We start from the raw sequence: 23163 nt of genomic DNA on the forward strand, positions 1-23163 counted from the left end.
TATTAACGAACTTTTATTGAATTGACTCAAACAGAATTGTGATGCGCTTAAATTAGTCCATCAGTCAAACACGGGCACTGAGGCAACAGCTTAACAAATAGGGGTTTGTGAATGTGTGTGTGTGTGTGTGTACCCTGTGGTATGTTTTTAGAGCTGCGTATTCGCAGTGAGCTGTGCGTTAAGCTACAAAAAAAACTCCGACTGCCGCTAGGTTGTATCCCTTGAGGCAAGTTAACACATCAACCGTTTCTCTTTATAACAATGAAAAATTTGCTCATTGTTACTTTATAAATACATCTGTAATCCATTTTGCCTATTGTTCTTTCACGCCCTTTAAATACAATTCAAGGTCGTATCGAAAAAAAGCTGCTTGCCCAGCTATTTGAATGTCTGGGCGGGATGCAAGTGTGTGACGCCTGTTGCATTGGGCGGGGTAATGGTTTGTATCCGCCCACATGTAACCACGCCCCATTCGACGGGAGGCCGGGAGGAGAGCATCTGAGTCTGACAATTCATACTGAAGCACTTAGGGGGAAAGAAGACCCAGCAGTGGGGTGCAAGGCAGGAGCTGCCTGTTTAATTCTTTCAAATATGCGTTTATTTCATTTATTTAATGTACACCCTGATTACATTTATTATTAACGGTATGCAATAAGGTGCAGTACGCAGTTACTGCCCTGTATTGTGCATTACATGTCTTTCACTTCAAAGAGTCAGATTACATCTTGCCTGAAGAAGGGGCCTGAGTTGCCTCGAAAGCTTGCATGTTGTAATCTTTTTAGTTAGCCAATAAAAGGTGTCATTTTGCTTGACTTCTCACTACATCCATAATGGCTAACACAGTACAACACCCTAGTACTACTTCAAAGAGTTTATTTTAAAAAACGATCTTTGTGTTTCACTACACCGTATAAAAGTCTCATTATAAACTGTGAAGGTTTCACTATAGTATTATGCATTTCAGTAGTTAGTACTTCAGTGTACAATTTACACCTTACAAGATATATAAAAAGTCTGCATTTCACAGATTTTCTATCAGACGGTTGTGGCGAGTGACCTCTTCTACACGGTGGTGTGCTGGGGAGGCAGCATAAAGAAGAGGGGCACCTCACGCCTGGACAAACTGGTGAGGAAGGCAGGCTCTATTGTAGACACGGAGCTGGACAGTTTGACATCCGTGGCAGAGCGACGGGCGCTGAGCAGACTCCTGTCAATCATGGAGAATCCACTGCATCCACTGAACAGGATCATCTTCAGGCAGAGGAGCAGCTTCAATGACAGACTGCTGTCACCATCCTGCTCCACTGACAGACTAAGGAGACCCCACACTATGCGACTCTTCAATTCCACCCGGGGGTGTAAACGTTTACATTATACAAAGTTATTGTCTGTTATACCTTCATTGTTATCACTCTTTAATATTGTTATTATCAGTATGCTGCTGCTGGAGTATGTGAATTTCCCCTTGGGATTAATAAAGTATCTATCTATCTATCTATCTATCTATCTATCTATCTATCTATCTATCTATCTATCTATCTATCTATCTATCTATCTATCTATCTATCTATCTATCTATCTATCTATCTATCTATCTATCTATTTAGGCATAGAGTACACAGGTTAGAACATTAGAAACATTTACACAAGAACATCCCATATAGCCAAACAAAGCTTGCCAGTCCTATCCACTAAGACGACATCAAGTCGAGTTTTGGAGGTCCCGAAACTCCTACTGTCTACCACACTACTTGGTCGCTTATTACATGTGTCTTTGGTTCTCTGTATGTCCAAATGTTTGTGCAAAATTTACCCTTAACAAGTTTCCAACTTCAAGGTAACTGCCTGGATTCAAAGGACTAATTCTCTTTATAATTGTAAATACTTCAGTCGTGTTTCCTCTTAATCTCCTTTTGCTTAAACTGAAAAGGCTCAGCCATTCCGGCCCTGCAGTTCTGGAATCAGACTGGTTACTCTTCTTTGGATTTTTTCCAGAGCTATTTTGTCTTTTGGGTAGCCTGCAGTCTAAAACTGTACACAGGACTCCAGGTGAGGTTTCAACAGCGTGTTATAAAGATGGGATCTGAGAGGTGTGAATTATGATGAGAGACTGAAGGAGTTGATCCTTCTCATTTTAATTAAACAGATATGTGTGTTCAGCAAACAGATTTTTGCTCCGTGGCTCTGTGCTGGTATCTGGAAGGTTGCTGGTTCAAATCCCAAAAGGGATTCTACTCCATTGGGCCCTTAAGCAAGTCCCTTAACCTAAAAATTGCTCCAAGGGCACTGTACAATGGCTGACCCTGTGATCTGACCCCCCAAAGGTCATGAAAAAAGACAAACCCCCCTCAGGGGATCAACAAAGTATATGAAATCAAAAAATCATATAAAAAAAAATTAAGATTGAAGGGTTTAAAATTATGAAAGGAACCAGCTGTGCTACCCGTCTAAGATGAGTTGAAATCAGCATAGACTTCAGTATTAAAGTTTGCAGTGCCGTTGCTCCGCTTGCTATGTCTCTGCTACGTAACCATTTGGTCCAGGATTCCTAAAAGCAGTGCTATTGTTTGTGAGGCACTATCTGCTGGATAGCAGAGACATAGCAACCAGATGGACCCACCGACAGACACACAGATACTTGTCCTTTTATTAAGCTGGATTAGTACAGTGGATCCTAGTTGTTACTTTAAAATGCTGTGAATCCTGCAACAAAAACATAGGGGACACAGCTGGAAATGTTTTAAGGGCAGATTACGCACAAATGTTAGAAAGCTTTCCTTCACACAAAGAACCACAGAAACATAGACTAAAGTACCAAGTAGTGTGGTGGATTGTAGGATGTTTGAGACTTTCACATCCTGACTCATTTTGCTTTGGGCAGCTGTTTAAAGCTGGTCCTCTGACTAGGACATTAGACATCTCTGTGTTAACCGTTCTTGAAGATGATCCTTCAATTAGCTGTGAACCACCCAGTCTCACTGAGATTGCACAGGTGGTGAACCAGCTGAGGGTAGGAAAAGCTGCAGGGATCGGTGGTATCCAAGGTGAACTTCTCCAGGCTGGTGGTAAGGCTGTCCTCCTGGCATTGCAAGCAATCTTTGCTTTCATTTAGGACACAAGTGTCATCCCAACTGACTGGAAAACGGGACTTGTCATCTCTATCTGAAAGGTGATCGCCTGGATTGCAGCAACTACTGGGGGATAACACTGCTCTCGGTTCCAGGTAAGGTCCTTGCTAGGGTCGTCCTCAATAGGATCTGTGATCACTTGCTCACCTACCAGCAACCGGAACAGTCTGGTTTTACGCCTAAGAAGTCTACCATTGACCGCATCCTGGCACTGAGGGTTCTCATGGAGCGTAAACGCCAATATCGGCAGAGTTTCTTTACAGCCTTTGTTGATTTTCGTAAAGCGTTCGACTCAGTTGATCGAGCTGCTCTGTGGGACATCCTGAGGGTTCGCAGGATCCCCTCAAGGTTGCTGGATGCTGTGCAGAGTGGAGGCAGGACCTCTGCGTTTTTCCCAGTTGATTCTGAGGTTCGTCAGGGGTGTGTTTTTGCTCCTACTCTTTTCAATGCTTGTATGGACTGAGTGTTGTGCAAGGTCGTGGGATCCAGCGGCTGTGGGGCATCTGTTGGTGAAGAAAGGTTCACGGATCTTGACTTTGCTGACGTTGCTGTGATCTTCGTGGAGTCAATGGAGGCTCTGATCGGGGCGCTCGAAAGACTGAGAGAGGAGTCTGAGTGTCTGGGCTTGCGAGTGTCCTGATAAAAACCAAGATCCAGGCCTTAAATGACCTCTTGGGCACAACCATCAGCAGTTTTTCTGTTTGCAGAGAGAATGTCGACCTTGTCGAGAGGTTTTCTTACCTCGGCAGTGACATTCACGTCTCTGGTGACTCTTCTTATGAAGTCAGTAGACGGATTGGGAGAGCATGGGGGGGTCATGAGGTCGCTGGAAATGGGAGTGTGGTGCTCCCGATATCTATGCTAAAGGATGAAGGTCCAAGTCTTTAGAGTCCTGGTGCTTCCTGTTTGCTATATTGTTGTGAGACATAGACACCATCTAGTGACCTGAGATGACGACTGGACTCCTTTGGTACTGTGTCTCTCCAGAAAATCCTTGGGTACCAGGATTGGGTACCACTTGGGTACCACTGATTTGACTTTATGTCGAACAAACAGTTGCTCATGGAGTCCCAAATGAGGCACATTACCTGCATTGTGAGGAAGCGTCAGTTACAGCACTACGGCCATGTGGCGCGATTCCCCCGGATGTGGGTGATCCGGATCACAGGATTCTGATTGCTGAGGACCCAAGCGGCTGCACCAGGCTAAGGGGATGCCCACGTAACACCTGGCTGTGGCAGATGGAGGGTCATTTCTAGTGGGGACTGGACTGTGTCTGCCTGGGAGGTTGCCAACCAGAATTCCGAGCTGTTTTGTCATGTGGTGACTTTGGTAATGTTCTGTATAAGTGCATACACCCCAGCCTGACCTGACCTGACCAGGTGAATAAGATGGACGAGTTTTTTGGGTGAATGACCTATTGTGATCACATCCATCCACCCATTATCTAACCCGCTATATCCTAATTACAGGGTCACAGGGGTCTGCTGGAGCCAATACCAGCCAACACAGGGAACAAGGCAGGAAACAAACCCCGGGCAGGGCGCCAGCCCACCGCAGTATTGTCATCACAACTTTTCTAAAGTCCTGATGTTCTAATATGAACATGTAGTCTACTCTGGTAGTTTTTTCAAATGCTTAGTATTCACCCCTGGTGTCACAGGCACACATCAGCGCTGCAGACCTGTCAACACATCCCAGACACATCAACCACAGTGTGATTGTTAAATTTCTCATTTGCCAAAATCTGGAAACAAATTGCCGGTAAGAATTTGGTGCATACTATGTGTTCATATGACACTTAACATTCTGAGTGATGCATTTTTGAAAGTACCCACTATAGTGTATGCATTTCTGTATGTAGTGCATGTGTTTTAATTTAGTAGAGCATATGTCCTGTAAAATATTATTTCTGTCCCAAATATCTTCATACATTTCAGGAATCACAGTTCACCTGCTTGCACCACTGGGTTCTTCAGATTTCCATCTCTTTATACGTCAACATCAGCCTTCTTAGTCTCAAAGAATCTGCTGATTTGGCATTTCACAAAGGCTAGGAAGAAGCTGCTCCAATCTGTTCACAGCGCAAGAAGAAAAAAACAAAGGAGTGGAAAGACGCAAACACCCAAGGGTCATAACCCAAGAGCAAGAGAAAGGCCCATCATGAAACTGATAAAGGATTGTGACGCAAGTCAGAAAGGGAGGATGAGATAAGAACTTCAAGCAGATCATTTCATGGTCAAGCCCAGGGCTGACACACTTAACATAAATTCAATAAGCCGGTATCTCAAAGATGGTCAAGGTAGACACAGCAGTGTTAGACCCCTCCTGGGCCGCCACCAGGGGGAGGAAACCATGACACCTGTCAAGGACCCCGAGCAGTGGGAATCTCTCCTGCGCGAGGCTAAAGCTGCGGCAAATGACATGGAAATCCCTGCAGTGTTCAAATCAGGTCGGCGTCACAAAAGACCAAGATGTCTTATCAAGTCTGATGGATCTGACACAGAAGCAGATGATCAGGAATCCCAAGATCCAGAAGTAAGATTCATCATTCATGATGATTCCTTAATTTCAGAATTGTCTGGGTGTTTTGAAAGCCTAAACAACATGTCACCTTTTTTGTCCAATTTTAAATGTTAGGAGCATGAGCATGGAGGAGAGCTTAGCCACTTGAGAAAATTTAGATGCAAAATATTTAAATGATCTGTCACATCGTTTGAAAGATGAGGTGATTCACGTCAAGACCGTGTATGACACAAATGTTAAGGTTCGAAGGTGAGCACTGTGACTGTTGATATCATATCATGAGATACAAACACAGAAATAAAAACGTTGCAAAAGGATATGTTGACTCTGTTAGTAATTTTAATTCAGAGCTCCATGCATCATGAGACATGACATGAGATACGATATTATATATATTTAATTACAGAAATTTCAATGTGATTGATGTTAAGCTTGATTGTAGCATAGGCACATCACTCGATCAGCTGGGGGAGGCAAAATTATCGTAGTAATAATAATAATTCACTACATTTATATAGAGCTTTTCTCAGAACTCAAAGCGCTATCCACACAGGGAGGAACCGGGAAGCAAACCCACAATCTTCCACAGTCTCCTTACTGCAAAGCAGCAGCACTACCACTGCGCCACCCAGCCATAACTGTCAGAGGCCCAAGATTTTCAAATCCTGAGCTCAAGGCAAATGGCATGTCAGGCCATGGAGAGCTTCAGTCTAGTAGTTTAAAGGAAAGGCCAGTGTGCCATCAGAAAACAGCTCCTTGGGTCTATTGTGGTTTTGACAATCATCCAGGTTCTGTAATCCTCTACTGAAAAGCTTTTATTAACAGTGGAGGACCCCTGGGACTACACAGTGGCTGGAATGAACAAATTGCACAGCAACGGAAAAGTGACAGCCACCTGTGCTGATTAAAATGTTCCTCCAGTTTAGGGACAAGCAGGCCCTTTAAGAGCGGCAAAGTGTCAAATCTGATAGAATAGTTAAGGCACACGACTCACAATTTCACTTCCACCCACTTGTCAACAGTCAAAGGAAGAATGAGATGAGAAATTGACACATTTTATCAGAAGAAGGCTCACACTGGGGGAACATCCAGAACGGATGAAGAGCTGGGGGCCGTAGAGTGAATGCCATGCTGTAGATGGCATTTCTCACAGACACCAACAGATGGCAGTATCACAAGGTAAGCATTTGTGAAACGTCTTCTGCTCCCTGCACCACAAACCTCTGAAGATACAGAAGGCTTGGACAGAAGGGAGGGAGGTGAAGACTTTCAAACAAGGAGTTTGCTGGTGTAAGCCATTTTGTGTTTCATGTTTGCTCCTCGTGATATCTGCACTACTTCTCTTTTACTTTTTGCTAAGTGCAAGTGAGAGTTGAAGGGAAAACGTACACTGGCCTTCAGGACACTGTGGCATTGTTATTCTGGGGGTCATGGGTACCGTCTAACTCTAAGCAGAGCTTAAGATGAGTGTAAAGTCCACAGAGCAGTAAGACAAAGTGTCTTCAGACAGTCTGTAAAGTGCAGAAATCGTCTAAAAGTTGTGCCTTTTTTACTCCTTCTGCCAATGGTGTCTTCATGGCTGAGTTCCAGACTATGAAAACACATTCACATTAGCGTATTTTACCCTTAAAGTGTATGTTATAGCACACCGTATGCTTCAGCCAGGAGTCAATTGACCTCAAATTAATCTATACACAAATCCCCTGTGAACTTTCATTTCTGATAACATCATCACCACAAGTCTAATATGAGGTAATGAGTTGATTTAATGGTTTGAATTGGGCAGCGCGGTAGTGCAGAGGTAGCGCTGTTCCCTTGCAGTAAAGAGACCAGGGTTCATGTCCCGCATCCTCCAAGCGTAGAGTTTGCATGTTCTCCCTGTGTTTGTGTGGGTCTCCTCCCGGTGCTGTGGTTTCCTCCCACAGTCCAATGACATGCAGGCTAGGTGGATTGGTGTTGCTAAATTGGCCCTAGTGTGTGTGTGTGTGTGTGTTTGCCTTATGATGGACTGGCGCCCTTTCCAGGGTTTGTTCCTACATTGTGCCCTATGTTGACTGGGTCCACCGTGACCCTATTCAGGACAAAGCAGGTTAGGCCAGCGGTTCTCAAACCTTCGTATTTCGCGCCCACCCTTTTCTACCTGGAGTAATTCTGCGCCCCCTTCATAATATACGATAGATGAGAATAACCCCTGATACATCTAACAAAGGTATGATACTCGTGCGGTGTCGCAGTATCCTATCATTTTTACTTCCATAAAATTTGCATGTGTTCGGCTAACTTCGATGAAATATTTGCAATTTATTTTTTTAAAGTGCTTTAATAACTGTTAAAATGCCTTGTGTGGTTTTTGGTAGTAATTCTAATCCCAAAAACAAAGAATAAATTATTTATTCTTATTTAATTATTTATTTATGTAAATAAATGATTAAATATGTTTTAATTTTTAAAAATCTCGTAAACAAGGACACCGATGAAGTCAATCTGTGTGAGATGAATGTATTTTCGTCTGACAGATATTATACCGCTGTTAGTATCATGAAAATAACCCAATACACAGTAAATTATTTAACTCGATTTGGCAATATTGGCTATGCTGCCAATGTGGTGCAGTTGCGCTGCATTTTCACCTGATCTACTGTTACCCGAAGGTTCGCGACAGATACCGATACGTCTCGAACTTTCTGGATTGAAAATACGCGACTATAAAAGCCGTTCGTCATAGAAACAAACTTCAAATAGAAAAGGAGCTCAGAGTGTCTCTCGAATGTCAAACCAAACCTGGACAGGCTGTGTGTGTACTTTAAAGCAGACACATATTAGTCATTAGATCTATGCCTTAGAAATTTTTTATTTTAATTTTAGTTATAATGTATTCGTTGTGATTATATGCTTGCAGATTTAAATTTGAAATAAATATGTAAAGAATTAATTCTGATGAGTTGTTCATTTAGTCGGCATCCCCTTTGTACAGCTTCAGCGCGCCCCACAGTTTGAGAACCCCTGGGTTAGACAATGACTGACTAATGGTTTCAATCGGCTACCACAAGGCCGGTAGTCAGTATCCTCATTTGTGGTATCCATAGGAGGTGACTGCATATACACAGCAAGAGACAGAAAAAGAAGTGTGGATAGACAATGTGGTGTAGAAGCTAAGGCTTTGTACTTCAAACTAATCCCACTACTGACACCTGCCAACTGGAAAAAACAAAAGAAATTTAACCAACTGTAAGTTGCCTTGGGCAAAGGTGTCAACCAAATAATATATGTTGTGTCATTAAACGGCAAGTGTGACGTTTGAAAAGTTAAAACAGGCATATGGGGAACATTCTTTATCCCGAGCTCAAGTTTTTCGCTGGCACAAATAATTTTTGGAAGATAGAAAACACGTTGAAGATGAACACCGTTCAGGGAGGACTTCAACTTCGAAAACCAATGAAAACATCGAACGTGTGAACACTCTTGTGAGATCAGACCGTCGTTTAACATTAAGAACATTGAGTGAACAATTAAATTTGAACAGATTTACCGTTCATCAAATTTTGACTGAACATTTGCACATGCCAAAGGTCTGTGCCAAAATGGTGCCGAAAAACTGCCCTCTCCATAACAGAATTTTTGACCTCAAAAGGCATTCCTGTGGTTCCCCAGCCCCCTTATTCACCTGACCTCAGTCCGTGTGACTTTTTCCTTTTTCCTAAACTGAAAAATGTCCTCAAAGGACGTCATTTTGGGACTTTAGAAAACATCCAAAAGAGTGTAACGGACATACTGAAGACCATACCGGTTGAAGACTTCCAGTGCTGCTACCAACAGTGGGAACAACATCTCCATCGGTGTGTAGCTGCCCAAGGGAACTACTTTGAAGGGGATAGCATTGATGTTTGAAAAAAATAAAAACTTTGGTAAATAAAAAATCAGTCTCATTACTTTTCTGCCACACCTCGTATATACGGGCTGGGATAATGGGTGAGTCTAAACTGGCCGTGTGTGAGCAAGTGTGAGTGTGCTCTGTAATGGACTGGCACCCTCCTTCGGACCGCTTTCTGCCTTGCCTCCAAGTGCAGGACAGAGGGGTGGCCTGTTGCACGTGATGAAGATTCTGCACCACCATTTAGCGCTTAGCCACCTCCTCACTATTGATGTCGGGTTACAGTGGCTGAACTTGATTTATGGAGTACGACCACTGATGACAGATCCCATAGCTTTCCCTGAACACCTGATGAAAATAAATATCACTTACCTAAAACATACAACCATCCATTTTCTGTACTTTTTTTTCTGTACATGCTTTTTGAGTCCTGCTTTCATTAATTGAATAAAGCAGTGTTGTACAGGCCACCTCATGTTGTAATGGAGGGAAGATCTCCAATGGGTGTTTTCATCCTCTATAACAATGGTGAGCAACTTCAGTCCTGGAGGGCTGCAGTTGCTTCAGGCTTTTGTTTCAATTGAGTTACTTAATTCAAAATCAATCCTTCCCAATAACAAATCTTATTTAACTCCGTGGCTTGTATGGACATCATGGAGGAACTCCAGCTCCCTAAATACCCAACACAAGCAGTCTCAGACACAAGTTTAAAAGGCAAAGAGTCTTTTATTGTAGGAAACTCTTCCATAAGCATTTCCCACCACAGCAACAAGGACAATTAAGCACTCTAACTAACTCTTTTCTTCCTTCTTCCAGTCACTGCCTCCTCCACTTATCCTCACAAGCATTGACCACCTTCCTCAGCAAGCACTTCATGAAGTAGGGCTCCCCTGTCCCTGCAGTACCCCCTGGTGGCACCCATGGAACTCAATAGGGCTAAGTTGAGGAATTCCTTGTCTATGATACCCTGTGGGAATCCAAGGCACCATTGAAACCCTGGGGACTACCATCTAGTGCTCTGGGGGAGATAATGCCCTGTGCAGACTTTCTCCCCTGGTCCTGCTATCCTGAGGACACCTTAGCCTGGTAAGGACGCAGGCCATCACTCACACTTGTTTGTGTTTTAACTCTGCCTTATCAACTCATTCTTACATCATAGATTATTTTCCTTTCCAACCAGGATTTGAAGCCTTAAACAGATGAGTATTTCTCAGTCCTTCACATTCTTCTCTTTAGTTTCCTTCCAGATATTTAATTAAAACAAATAATTTGAGATGAATCCATACAATTGTAAATGGAGACAAATTAGATAGGGAATCGCTGGTTCCTTTGTCGTTTGCATCTAATTGCTAATCAGGAGCCATTAAAAACAGTGAATGCAGCTGTTTAAGACTAAAATTAGCAATTAAGGGTGGGAAATTTTAACAAGCGAGACCACCAAACTGAGAAATAAATGACTGGGTTAGAGGAAAAACCTTCAGGACTGATGTTGCTCACCCCTGCTGTGTAACATTCACATTAAAATCAGACTCATGGGTGCAAACTCTTGAGGTTTGTGTTCACAGTACCTATAACACGCTATCATGATTTGATTACTTGAACACAAGAACAGACTTCCTAAAAATATTATAGCTATCTGATGGACTTTCCACCTCAAAGTTCAACGTTTCCTTAAAACCTATTGACCTTTTGTAACCTAACGTTACAAATTTGAACATTTAACTCCACATCAGCAACTTCTTTCACTAAAAGTTCTAACAGGTTTGCTTAAAAGAATCAGGTGGGAACTCTCAATAGCCCTTTCTTTATTCGCTGCTCTTGGCAGACTTATGTCATTAAACATTGGTTTTGTTACTAGTAATAAAAGACAAAAAAGGAGTTCAAGAAAGTATTATTAATATTATTCAAAGTATTATTATTCTGGGATAGTCCCATTGCTACCGACTATTGTTACATGCTTACAGCTGAAGGGCTCCGATGATTGTAATTCTCCTCCCGAGCAGGGGTTGGTGCTGTTACCTAATGCCTTTCCTTCTGTACCCTCTGCAGGACGAAAGACTGACACCTGTTCTACCTCTAACGTCACTTCCATCCTACCCCCTCCTGGACCCGCCTCTTCCTGCCTGGATCCCATATAAGCACCTCCTACTCCACCTCACCTCAGTCTGATCTTGGACTCCAAGACATAATGCTTTGTCATGCCGCCGACCTCCAGAACTGCACTCCATTGAGGAAGTTGTTGCTTTATATTATGTGTCAGTCATAACGCCTGGTTGCACTATGGTTAATATTAGGACTGGCAGGGGGGTGGTAATCTGTCTCAAGTCAAGTGAGCCAAGTGACAAAAACCTGCAAACCAATTGGCAGTCCAGCAGATCTGCTGAATCACAGATCTGTGGAGGTCTGCAGCTGGACCCATCTCCACACATATACAGATATGTAATTCCAACACAGTCTGAGAGGGGGCTCTGCTGCTAAATGTCTAGCTGTCCTTTTCCTCAGTAATAATAATAATAATACATTTTATTTATATAGCTCCTTCTAACAGCAGGGTAAACGTAACATCTGATACAAATATTTTCTGCATAGAACACTAGAACAGATAAATACGGGATATATAAAGCATTACATAGAATAAAAGACAATAAACCAGAGAAATATACTAAATTCAGTACTAGAAGGAAAGCTTGAACAAATCACATCATTTATGATACACACAGAGATTATCCTGAGCATCTGGACAGAGAGGCAAACTGAAAGAAGGGACAGAATGTCAGGTTAACTTAAAAGCCTTCCTGAACAGATGAGACTTAAGTTGTTTTATAAAGGACTGAATGGAGTCAGCTGATCTCATTCATTTCAGGAGGTCTGGTGCTATACGGCTGAAGGCCATGTCACCCATGGAGTGCAGGTTAGTGTGGGGAACAGCAAGACTGCCAGAATCAGTGGACCTTAGTGAATGAACAGGCGCCTAGTGACGGTGAAGGTCACCGATGTAGTCCAGTGCGAGGCCATTCAAAGCTTTGTACGTTATTAAGAGAATTTTAAATTCAACCCTGTAAGACACAGGGAGCCAGTGAAGGTGAAGCAGGATGGATGTGATGTGCTCGCTGCTGCTGGTCCATGTAAGGACTCTTGCAGCAGAGTTTTGAATCAACTGGAGATGTGATATAAGATTTGAAGGGGCACCTGCCAGTAGGGACTTGCAATAATTGAGGCTGGATGTGATAAAAGCATGGACTTTCAGCATTAGAAAAGGAACGAACACGGGATATGTTATGGAGGTGAAAGTAAGAAGGTTTCTTAATGTCGTTTATGTGGATGGAATAAAAGAGGGAGGAATCAAAAATGACACCAAGATTCTTTGTATTAGAAGAAAGTCTGATGAGATCACCATCAAGAAAAGGAGATCATTTTCTTAAGTTGCATTTTAGTGTCAATTGGCAGGAGTTCAGATTTGTTGTAATTTAATATTAAAGAGTTCTGCTCCATCCAGGTTTAAATTTCACAGAGGTAAGTTGTGAGCTGGGAATGTTCTGATGAAGTTTCCCTTTTCACATTGAAATAGAGTTGAGTATCACCTTCAAAAAATTAATAATAACCCAGTCCAAAGCTACAAAAAATATGGCCAAGGGCTGGATGTAGATACAGAAGTGCAGAGGGTTGAGGACAGAGCCCTGAGGAACTCCTTGTGTGATTAAAGCTAAGCTGGACTTTTCAGACAGATAGGACTTAAACCACCGGTGGGCAGTGCCAGAGGTACCCAGCATGTTCTCCATTCTGGACAGTCATGTCTGACCGTGTTAAAAGCTGCATTGAGGTCTACCAGAATTAATATGCTGGTTTGAGTCTGCTGCCATAAGTAAATCCTTGATTACGCCAAGAAGGGCAGTTTCACAGCTGTGCCATGCCCTGAACCCAAACTGAATGGGTTCTGTCAGATTATTAGAAGTTAAGTAACCGGTGAATTGGGAGGCTACAACATACTCAAGACATTTTGACAGAAAAGGTAAGTGAGAGATGGGCTGTAAATTATTAAGATTGTCAACACCAAGAGCAGACTTTTTTAACATTGGGGTTACAGAATTGATTTTAAAAGTGTCAAGGGATGTATTTATTATTTTTATGGCATGATGAAAGAATTTAAGGAGGAGTGGTGGTGGGTGGTTCCAGTACACAAGTAGTTGGCCACACTTTACAAAGCAGGTCTTTAACAAATGAAGATGTGACTGGTGAGAATTTAGAAAAAAAGCTGGATGGAGTGGAAAGACAGGGAAGGATATAAATGGATGATGGATTTATGTTAGTTGATTTATTTAGATCTCTAATTTTGTTACAGAAAAAATGGAGAGGTTTTTCCAGATGCAGATTGAAGTAGTTTATTAACTACAGAGAACAAAGCCCTCAGGTTATCATAGCCACTTTCTATTATTCTGACATAATGTGTGTTCTTGGCTGCAGTTAGCGCTTCCCTGTAAGCCCTTCGGTGGTCAGAGAAAGCCTGTATATGCTCAATGAGGCCAGGCTTACGTGACATCCGCTCAAGGCATCGGCCAGCTGCTTTCATAGACCGTAATTTTGAATTATGCCATAGAGCTGAACGCTTAAACAAAGCCTCCTGATGTTTTAATGGAGCTGTTTTATCTAGTGTCGAGTGAAGGGCTCAGTTATAGAGGTCAGTAAGACTATCAAATGTTGATGGATAGGGCATGGCAGAAAGAGATCAGAGATGGATCCAGCAAGAATAGAGGGACAGATGTTTTTAAGGATTCTGAAAGAAATTCAACGTTTACAGGTAAGAGGAGGGAAAGGTAATGAGACAGTGAAAAGTACTGCTTTATGATCAGAGAGTCCCAAATCACTGCTAGAAATGTTGTTGACAGATAAGCCAAATGTGCAGATCAGGTCCAGTATATGACCACCAGAGAGGGTAGGAAAATCAACCCGTTGCACCAAATCATAAGAGTCCAGTAAAGATAGGACTTCATTCCTCAGTTTACATGTAGGAATGTCAATATAAGAATGATTCTCTGGGAAAAGGAGCTGAAACCCCACCCAGTGTGGGCAACTGACTCCGCCCCTTCCAGTCCCTGAGCCATAAAAGCACAAACGCCCAGAAAGAGGCATCACTTCACGAGCAAGCGATCCGAGAGAAGGAGCTCCTCTGTAACCTAGAAGGAAACGATTATATCTTGTCAGCCCGCGTTATTTGGTAGCAGCGGTTTTGTTCTGTTTTAACCCCATCAAGCGCTTGTTTTTGTTTTTTCCTTTATGTAAATGGGGACAGCCAGGTTGAGGTCCCAAAATTTAAATTTTCAAGCCTGACTTTCTTTTGAATGACCACAGCTTGGCTGACATTTTGTTTGTTTTGCTCCTCAGAATATACGGGGATCACAAAAGTGCCCCAACCTTTTCCTATTTGTTATTGTGTCATTTGTACAAACCAGATGAGTAAGAGAGTTATTGGTATTGCTTTTTGACTTTGTCTCCATATTGTATGTTATTTTAACTGTCTGACAATGGATTGAAAGCGGGACATAACCAGAGAGGGCTAAGACACCTTGTTTTATTTGTAATGATTCTGTGCTTATTGATGACCGTGTAGTGTTGTTCTCCAATGTCCCCAGGCAGTGTATGAGTACGGGGTGTACCTTGTAGAAGTTTAATAAACCATGTGTGTGGGACACTGTCACTTGTAGTTAACGGATCCTGTGTGTAGCTTTCCGTATTTATAAGTCAATTACGGGCCGTTCCGTATAGCCCATGTGTTGCCTGCTGCAGCCTTCTTCATGTTCTGTGAGTGTATCGTTATCTCTGATGTGTGAGTATTTTCGTGTGTTGGCCTTGAGGTAAGCATTTTGTAGAGCATAGACAGATGGGTGAGAGGCCTGTAGTTTTTGGGTTCTGTGGTACCTTTTCACTTGGGTTCCATGTATGTGATGCCTCTAAAAATTGAGGTGTCTCTCGTGGGTTGTATATAATGGATGTCAGTTTATCTGCAAGCACCGAGCACAAAGAGGTGGACCTCTTATACCAGAAAGTGAGAACTCCATCCAAGCCTGGTGACCTCCCATTGTGTGTTTTGCTCGTTGTGTCTGTGAGATCAGTTCAGGTGATTTGCTTGAGGTGCATTGCTGTTATATTTTCCATGAATGATGAACCAAATCTGACCGGCGGGACAACCAGGACTGTGTGAGGTTCTCCTGTTTTGGGGTGCCAGTGGTTTCTATTGTTGTGTTGCCGTATTTACCGGTGGATAATTTCTCCCACAGATAAGTCAGGACTTGATTTTACAGTATAATTTTATAATGTCGGTCATATAAGTCAAATGCGGAAAACTCATGCTTTTGGTACAAGGGAGTATGTTAATGCCCACCTGAGACAGTAACCACAGAGCACATGGACTTTTTTTTCTATGTGCGTGCGGCAATGTGTTGTATCAGCGTGTGCTCCTAACCTCTCTGTGTCTCTCTCTAGTGTGTCTAGGTGACCACACGGTAATACCCGAACTGTTCCGAAGCGATGTTTGCACTGTTTTGCGTTTTTTGTATCTCACACCCTCATACACCTTTATCATAAGAGCATCCCTTATCTACGATGCAGCATTCGATCAGAAGAAAATATGAAGCTGGTCTTAAATAGCAAAAGTAGCAAAAGAAATTGGTAACTGTGCTGTATTAACAAAATTCGCTACGTCTGAGAAACTGATGCAAGACTGGAGGAGGCAAGAAGATGTAAAAAAAGAAATAAAATTAAGTGTCATATTTTTGAATGGGCGTATAAGTCGGGGTCTGATTTAATGATCGATTTTTCGGGTTTCAAGACCCAACTTATATGTGAATATATATGGTATTCCGTATGTGTCTGTATCGTTGTTTTGGAGTTGTGAGTTGTGTTGTTTTTGCACTACGCATAATTTGTATCTTTTTAGCCTCTGTGTTTTATCTACAAATTTTTGTTTAAGTGAATCTTTGTATGTGTGTATATGTACCGTGAGCTTTTCATGTTTTGTGCGTGTTTTTAATCTCTTAAATATCTGATGAAGGTTTCTGATGTGTTGTTCTTCTTGTACTGTGCTAATCAGCCTAAGTCATGTCTAATGTCCCTCATCTGTAATTCTGCACTTTATTACCAGATGAGTTTCCGGGTTGGTGTGATATTGTCTTGTTTTGTCTGTTTCATGCTTTCATTTCAATGTGTGTGATGGTAGTGACTACAGATGCACACTGGCCAAGATAGGACAAGCTTCCTTAGAGAGAGATAGGAAAATACCAGTGCAGTAGTACGTATGGTGGCATCTTGGCAGGGTTGGACCAAGGAGCAATAACCACCCAGGAGGCTGATGTGACAGAAGGATTAGAGGAGAGAACTTATCAGGGCTTCATGCCTCCCTGACAGCATCCTTGGGTGGTGCTACTAATATGAACACCCACAAGGCATGCTGGGATCTGTAGTCCCAAGGGGTAGCTTTGTTGGATTCCATGAATGATGCAAGAGGCTACTGCAGGGATCTGTGCTTCCTACTTTGTGGGGGTGTCCACGTGACCCAGAAATGTTTCCAATGGACCTTGCCCTAGCACGGGAAGTACTCCCGGGACTAAGAAGAAAGGCTCCGCTCAACGTTAATAACCTCTGGATGAGATATTAGGACAGCTTAGCTATTAGGTAAACAAATGGGCTGGCTGGACTGAATGGCCTCCTCTTGTTTATCACATTTCTTATGTTCAAATGTTCTCATCCAGGCAAGTTGGAGTTGGGTGGAATCAGGACAAAGCTCACCTGGAGGGAGCAGAGGAGTGGAAGAAGAAAGAAAAAGAGATTAGAGCAGTGGTTCCCAAACTTGGTCCTGGGGAACCCCTGTGGCTGCAGGTTTTTGTTCCAACCAGATTCCTGATCGGTGATAATAATCGATAACAACTGGTCTCATTTAATGAGCTGGTCTTATTACTCTTCTTTTATTCTGCATTCACAAAAACACAAAAGTATGTTTTTTACATTCATTAGACCTTTAGAAGTATTTCTATTTTTTTCCTAAAGCTATAAATGCTTAACTCTCCTTTGTTGTTTTCCTATTATTTTCCTGTGTAGTTTTCTCCGTGACAATTAGCAACCAGCATAGCAGACACCCAGAATGATGAAAGCAGCAACGACTCACTAATTAGTAAATAATCAATTAAATAACCAGAACACTTGGAAAAGCAGAATGAAAATTAGGTAGAAAATGCTGTTAATGACTTAAAAAAAGAGGCATATTCCCCATATAAGTGCTTATTACAATTTAATAAAAATCTACCAAACTTAGTAATTTCTACATTGACTCCAAAACACAGAAACAGGGAAATAATGACTCACTTAATTAGGCTAAGAGGCCGATGAAAAACGGAAGTTGGTTGGAACAAAAACCTGCAACCACAGGGGGTCCCCAGGATCGAGTTTGGGGACCACTGGATTAGAGAATTGTGCTTGTGTTGAGTATTGCAAAGCAGCCTTTTGTCAAGATACTTTATTAAAATAAACCTTTTATTTGAACCCAGGACTTGTGTTGTTATGTTGTGTCTGGTGATTTGGGTGCTGTAATGCCCCCTACTGGTCACAATATATTATTGTATGCACATCTTTAGGTGTATCTTCATTAACGGGTTTTGCTATTAGTGGTAGTTTCTTTGTGTTTAGTGGTTTTGGTACAAGGGGACGCTGAGTGGGGTCTGTTTCTGTGTATTGTGTGAGTGTTCTCTCAATGTCCTCTGTCAGTTTGTGCAGCAGTAAATAATCCTCGATGGACAGTGTCTTGGTGGGTTGTAGTGGTTGTAGCGTCCACAATTCTAGGGTGGGCACTCTTGAATGCGTTCATCTGCCTGCATGTCACACAAGACTGAATTATTACTGCTGGCATCTCTTGTTTGTTTCTGTAAGTTAGTAGCAAATTTTTGTTGTTTTTGTCTGAGTCTTGTTTGTGGGATGAGGTTGTTCTTCTTTGTTCGTTGATTTGTAAGTTCAGGGATTTATGTCTGGTTTGTGTCTCTAATGTGTTGTCTGTTTCTAATTCTGTAATTGTATAATATATACTGTATATATATATATATATATGTACGCATGATGAATTTGTTGATATCTTTTGTCCATTTCATGCACTGGCAGATCTTACCTGCTTTGTTGGTCAGTGGCTTGGGGCTGACAAAACAAGCATAGCCGTCTGGGTGGAGTGGCCATTGCAGTACCTAGTGTTGCTTTGACCACCAGTAGCCGAGGGAGATTGTAGTTCATTTCTTGAGTGTGGACCTCTACCAAATTCACAATCCTCTTTATCCCGGGTGATGACTGAGCTGATAAGAATTCCATTTCTTGTTTTAACCGTTTTTCATTTAATAAGTAATATGTCTGCTGGAGGGGGTTTAGTCTGGTCCCTTCTCCTGGACATTACCAGAATGGATTGCCCTATTAGGAGCATAAAACTCTCATAAAAGCCCCCCCTAAACATGCAAGAAGGTAGACCTTAGGGAGCATTATTATTATTATTATTATTGATATTATTATGATTAGTGTGCAGGAAAAAATAATGGATAACTGTATAAATCATTTATGAATCCAATTACTGAACTCACTAAATTAAATTGATGGAGAAGGAAGTCCTTTCCTGTAGCAATTAATCCTCAGGGTTATTATTTTATCATTATTGTGCGATGTACTTGTCCAAAGATGGTCCCTATTTTGCACCTGATCCCACAAGGAAAGGCTCATTTTTGTTTACTTGTTTTGCTGACGTCTTTATCCAATGGACTTATACCATTTATGATACGATTGGTTCCATTTCTTTTTGTTTTCTTCAACTGGAGCACAGGCAGGTCATGTGACTTGCTCAGGGTCACACATTGGTGTCAGTAGCAGGATTTGAACCCACAGCCTCAGGGTTTGAGGTCCAGAGCCAGAACCACTGTCTTCTCTTACAAAGTATTACAAATGAATTTAATGCGGACTGAAATCGTATAGTATGTAATGTATATGCTGTATATTTATGTATTTATATATGATAACGATGGGGATCATTGTTGCTGTCCAGTGCCGTAGAGCATATGAAGACTTGCCACAGTTAAATAACCGACAAAGCTCAGGCGGTCCGCGGCCCTAGCACTTAATTTTATGCTCATGGTTTTAAAGTGAATATGATCAAAGAAAATAAGCGCTGCGGGTGCTCGGAGCCCACGTAGATCTTAGTCACACGGCTTTATAAAGTCATTAATTGAATGCCTACAAATTAAAAAAAAAAATCAAAATGAAGTGGGCTTGTTAAACGGGCAATGCCGTGTAACACAATCCAATAAATAGCGGGTGTAACATACTGTACATAAGGATTATAACAGCTCGGTTCTGGCTTTTATTACAAGATCTGGGACAAGGAGCACGATGACGATGAAAGCGGACAGTTTCAGTTCTCGGAGTCCCGTCCCGATCCAGCCTCACTCTCAGTGTGAAAACTTCGGTTTCCGTTTTGTTACCCAGCAGCCCGACGTGTATACGAGTTGAGCATTCATCGCGGACTTATTGATATTGCTGTTACATAATATAGACAAGGTCAGAGACTTGAGAGCAGTTTCAAATTAGGATCCATATACATTTCAGGTTTGGCTCCCGCAGCCCTACTGGAAGTTGGATGAATAGATGAACGAAATAAAACATTTAATCATCTTTAATCAGGTTTGACTGTTTGAATAGTAACAACTTCAGTTGTTAAAACTGGGTTATACACTTAAAGCTCTAGTAAGGGCGACCTCTACCCACATTGTTTAAATCCGTGTGATAAAGTTCTGCTTCCAAAACGAATCTTAAAAAAGTTTAACTAACACCTGCCGAGTGCAGTTCTGCATTTATGTCAAATATGTTCTCCTCAGCACACTAAGTGAGGTGACAACAGAGGTAAGAAGGAAGATGAGATGCCATTAGAGAATGTGGGCACTGTGTGACGCTCTGTTAAAGCTCTCCCCGACACTCAGTCTTCGGGTTCAATGGAAACAGAGCCACTCTTCTCAGCTAACGGGTACCGTTTCTAAAGGAACGGATGTGTACCGCAAGTGCAAAACGAGCCGGGACTCGGGCACGAAGCGACGACCACAACCCCGCCCCCACACCCATCCCCCTTGCTCGCTGGGACTTTGGTGCAATTCGTTTTCTTGCTCTTATTAACTTAAGTCAATTTTTGATGTTGTCCCATTTTTTAATGTGTTTTCCCTGTTGAGAATTATTCAATTAGAAAAGTGTCCCTACCTTCCTTGCACTGTAAAATCCATGATCGGCAGCTACTTGCTTGGCTACATCATCCCCTCCATCGTGCAACTGGACCAAGAAATGATTGGTGTAGATCGCTCCTTCTGCTGCTGCCGTCGCAAACACAAGTGCACCTAGCAGTGCAAGCACGATTGTAGTCCCATCCTTGTTTAATCCCCTCATTGTGATCTCGGATGTGAATGCAGCGACGATGGCAAATGCTGCTAACGGGTACCCAGGGGACGCGCGCTAACACTGGGCACGGGTTAACACTGTCCAGGATGCATGCTGCGGAAGGTGAGCTCTCTGAACTTCGATGTATCGTGGTTGAAACACAGCTCGTGCGGGTGCAGCTCGTGTTGTGTTTGTCCCCAAATCTGCATCTTCAGCCTCCTTTCATCTATAATTCATCATCACACCGCCGAAGGATTTCTCCGCATGACGTCCTGTCGAGTGGCAGCCAATGAGCGCGCGTGGGTGTGTCCGGGTGAGCCTCCGCTTGCAAATTCAGCACCCTGGAGAATTCCTCCATTTCGCATTTCCATTATCGGCCGGACCGAAGACAGGAAAATATGCCGTACCAGGTCTCGGGTTTGCGGAGAGGCAGCACAAACGAACCACCAGCTGCGTGGTGTCGGGGAGTGTGTGTATGCATCTGTAGAGTGCCTTTCATTCCAGCAATTCACGGCAATTTCGTGCATGCCCAGGGAGCATACAGAATGGTTCGATCGATGTCTCAGGAGGCTACATTAAACTTTAGTGTTAATACTAAGGAGTAACGTTCTTAATTCATAGCTGGTCACGGTGCAGGCAAAAGTGAGATCTCACGTTTACCCTCCCTCACAGATCTTGTACCCAGTCGTTTATTTCTATTACTGGATTTGCAGCGGCCGGAGCCTGCCCTGGCAGCGGTAGACGTAAAGAAGAGAAAGCTCCCGGGACGGGGCTGGTTTAATTAAGAGCATTTATTCACATGTTAGTAATGGAAACAAAATGCAACGTTTCTCCTTAATAGTGTGGCACTCACTTGGCAGATGGCGTTACTTGCAATTAAAAACTGTAATTCCTTTCCCATGGTGCTGAGCGTCACTGAGCAGCAGGCATAGCCATTCCAGAGAAATACGTAAAAGTGAATATAACTTAGAGGCTAAAGCGGCCAATGCAAACGTGTCACGATACGTCCCACAAAGACTTCACCAAACAAAAATCTATATTTTCAGTCTGATTTTTATGTTTCCATTATCAAGCTTGATTCTCTGTCTGGTGTTCTCTATAGAATGAGATTCCTGTTCTCCGTGTCTTTATACTTTTTGCTGTATGATGCAGTGCATCTCCAAAGACATTTTCTAAAGGATTTGCAGTCGTTTTCAATAGTGCCTGTGAGTCTACATCATCGGAAGGAGAAATTGCCTGTGAAGTCTTTATTGTTGTTCTACATGAAGTAAACTCAGGTCTGCAGATTAAATGGGAATGGTGTGGACTTGGTTGCTTGATTTTGGGTCCAGCTTCAATTCATTTTGGCAAGCCCAGCATATACATGATATACTGTATTAGTACAGACTGCAAACTCAAAGTATCATAAAATTGCTCTCCTTACATTTTCAAATAGTCATTGGATCAGCACTCTGTTTGGTTTGAATATAAGTAATAATATCTCTAACCAAAGGACTGCAGATGTGCTCACTCCTTTATAGTCTCGGAGAACCATCGGTCATCCTGTAATATCACTTAAGACTCTGATGAACATACTTCTTCTACATTAAGTGACTATCCAGAATCAAGTGATTTACCGGCGTGAACTTATGTTTCTTGTAAAGATGAACTTAGAAATCTCATTTATGGATTATACTTAATGGTTCAATGCTTTAGAAATCACAGAAAATGATTCCTTTCTAGCGACATCTCTTGTGCAGTTGAAGAAGATCCACAAATGACCAACTGCCTGATGTATCTTTGTTACTATTAAAACTTCATTATTAGCCACAAAACATCTCCAGACCTTAGACTGCCATGTCAGAAGCAGAATCTTTTCCAGTATATATATATATATATATATATATATATATAGCATGTATATAAATATACATATACAAGGTGAGTCAAAATTATGTTAACACTAATGGATTATTTTTATCTCGATCGCACCTTTCCACGTTGATGGGTAGGTCATGGTGGACCATTGCCATGGCCTCCACACTCCCCTGATTTGACATTCTGTGATTTCTGGTTATGGGGTCTGCTGAAGCAGCAGGTATATAGCAGGAAAGTTTGTGATATCAATGACCTGAAGAACAGAATACGGACTGTGGTATCATCTATTCCCCACAAAACGTGTGTCTGGGCTTTAAATGGTACTGTTGCTGGTTGGTTTTTGTGTGC

At 42.2% G+C, this 23163-nt stretch overlaps 1 protein-coding gene across 1 annotated transcript in view; it reads right to left on the reverse strand.

Moving 5' to 3' along the window:
* Positions 1-21215, reverse strand: part of pcsk2 (proprotein convertase subtilisin/kexin type 2) — a 159586-nt gene extending 138371 nt beyond the window's left edge. The window contains exon 1 of the mRNA XM_039737954.1: positions 20785-21215. Within this exon, the coding sequence (XP_039593888.1) occupies positions 20785-20967 (183 nt within the window). The 5' untranslated portion in view covers positions 20968-21215. The remainder of the gene's footprint in view (positions 1-20784) is intronic.
* Between the last annotated feature and the right edge of the window lie 1948 nt (positions 21216-23163).

The sequence above is a fragment of the Polypterus senegalus genome, chromosome 16 (assembly GCF_016835505.1).
Source record: "Polypterus senegalus isolate Bchr_013 chromosome 16, ASM1683550v1, whole genome shotgun sequence".
NCBI lineage: Eukaryota > Metazoa > Chordata > Cladistia > Polypteriformes > Polypteridae > Polypterus > Polypterus senegalus.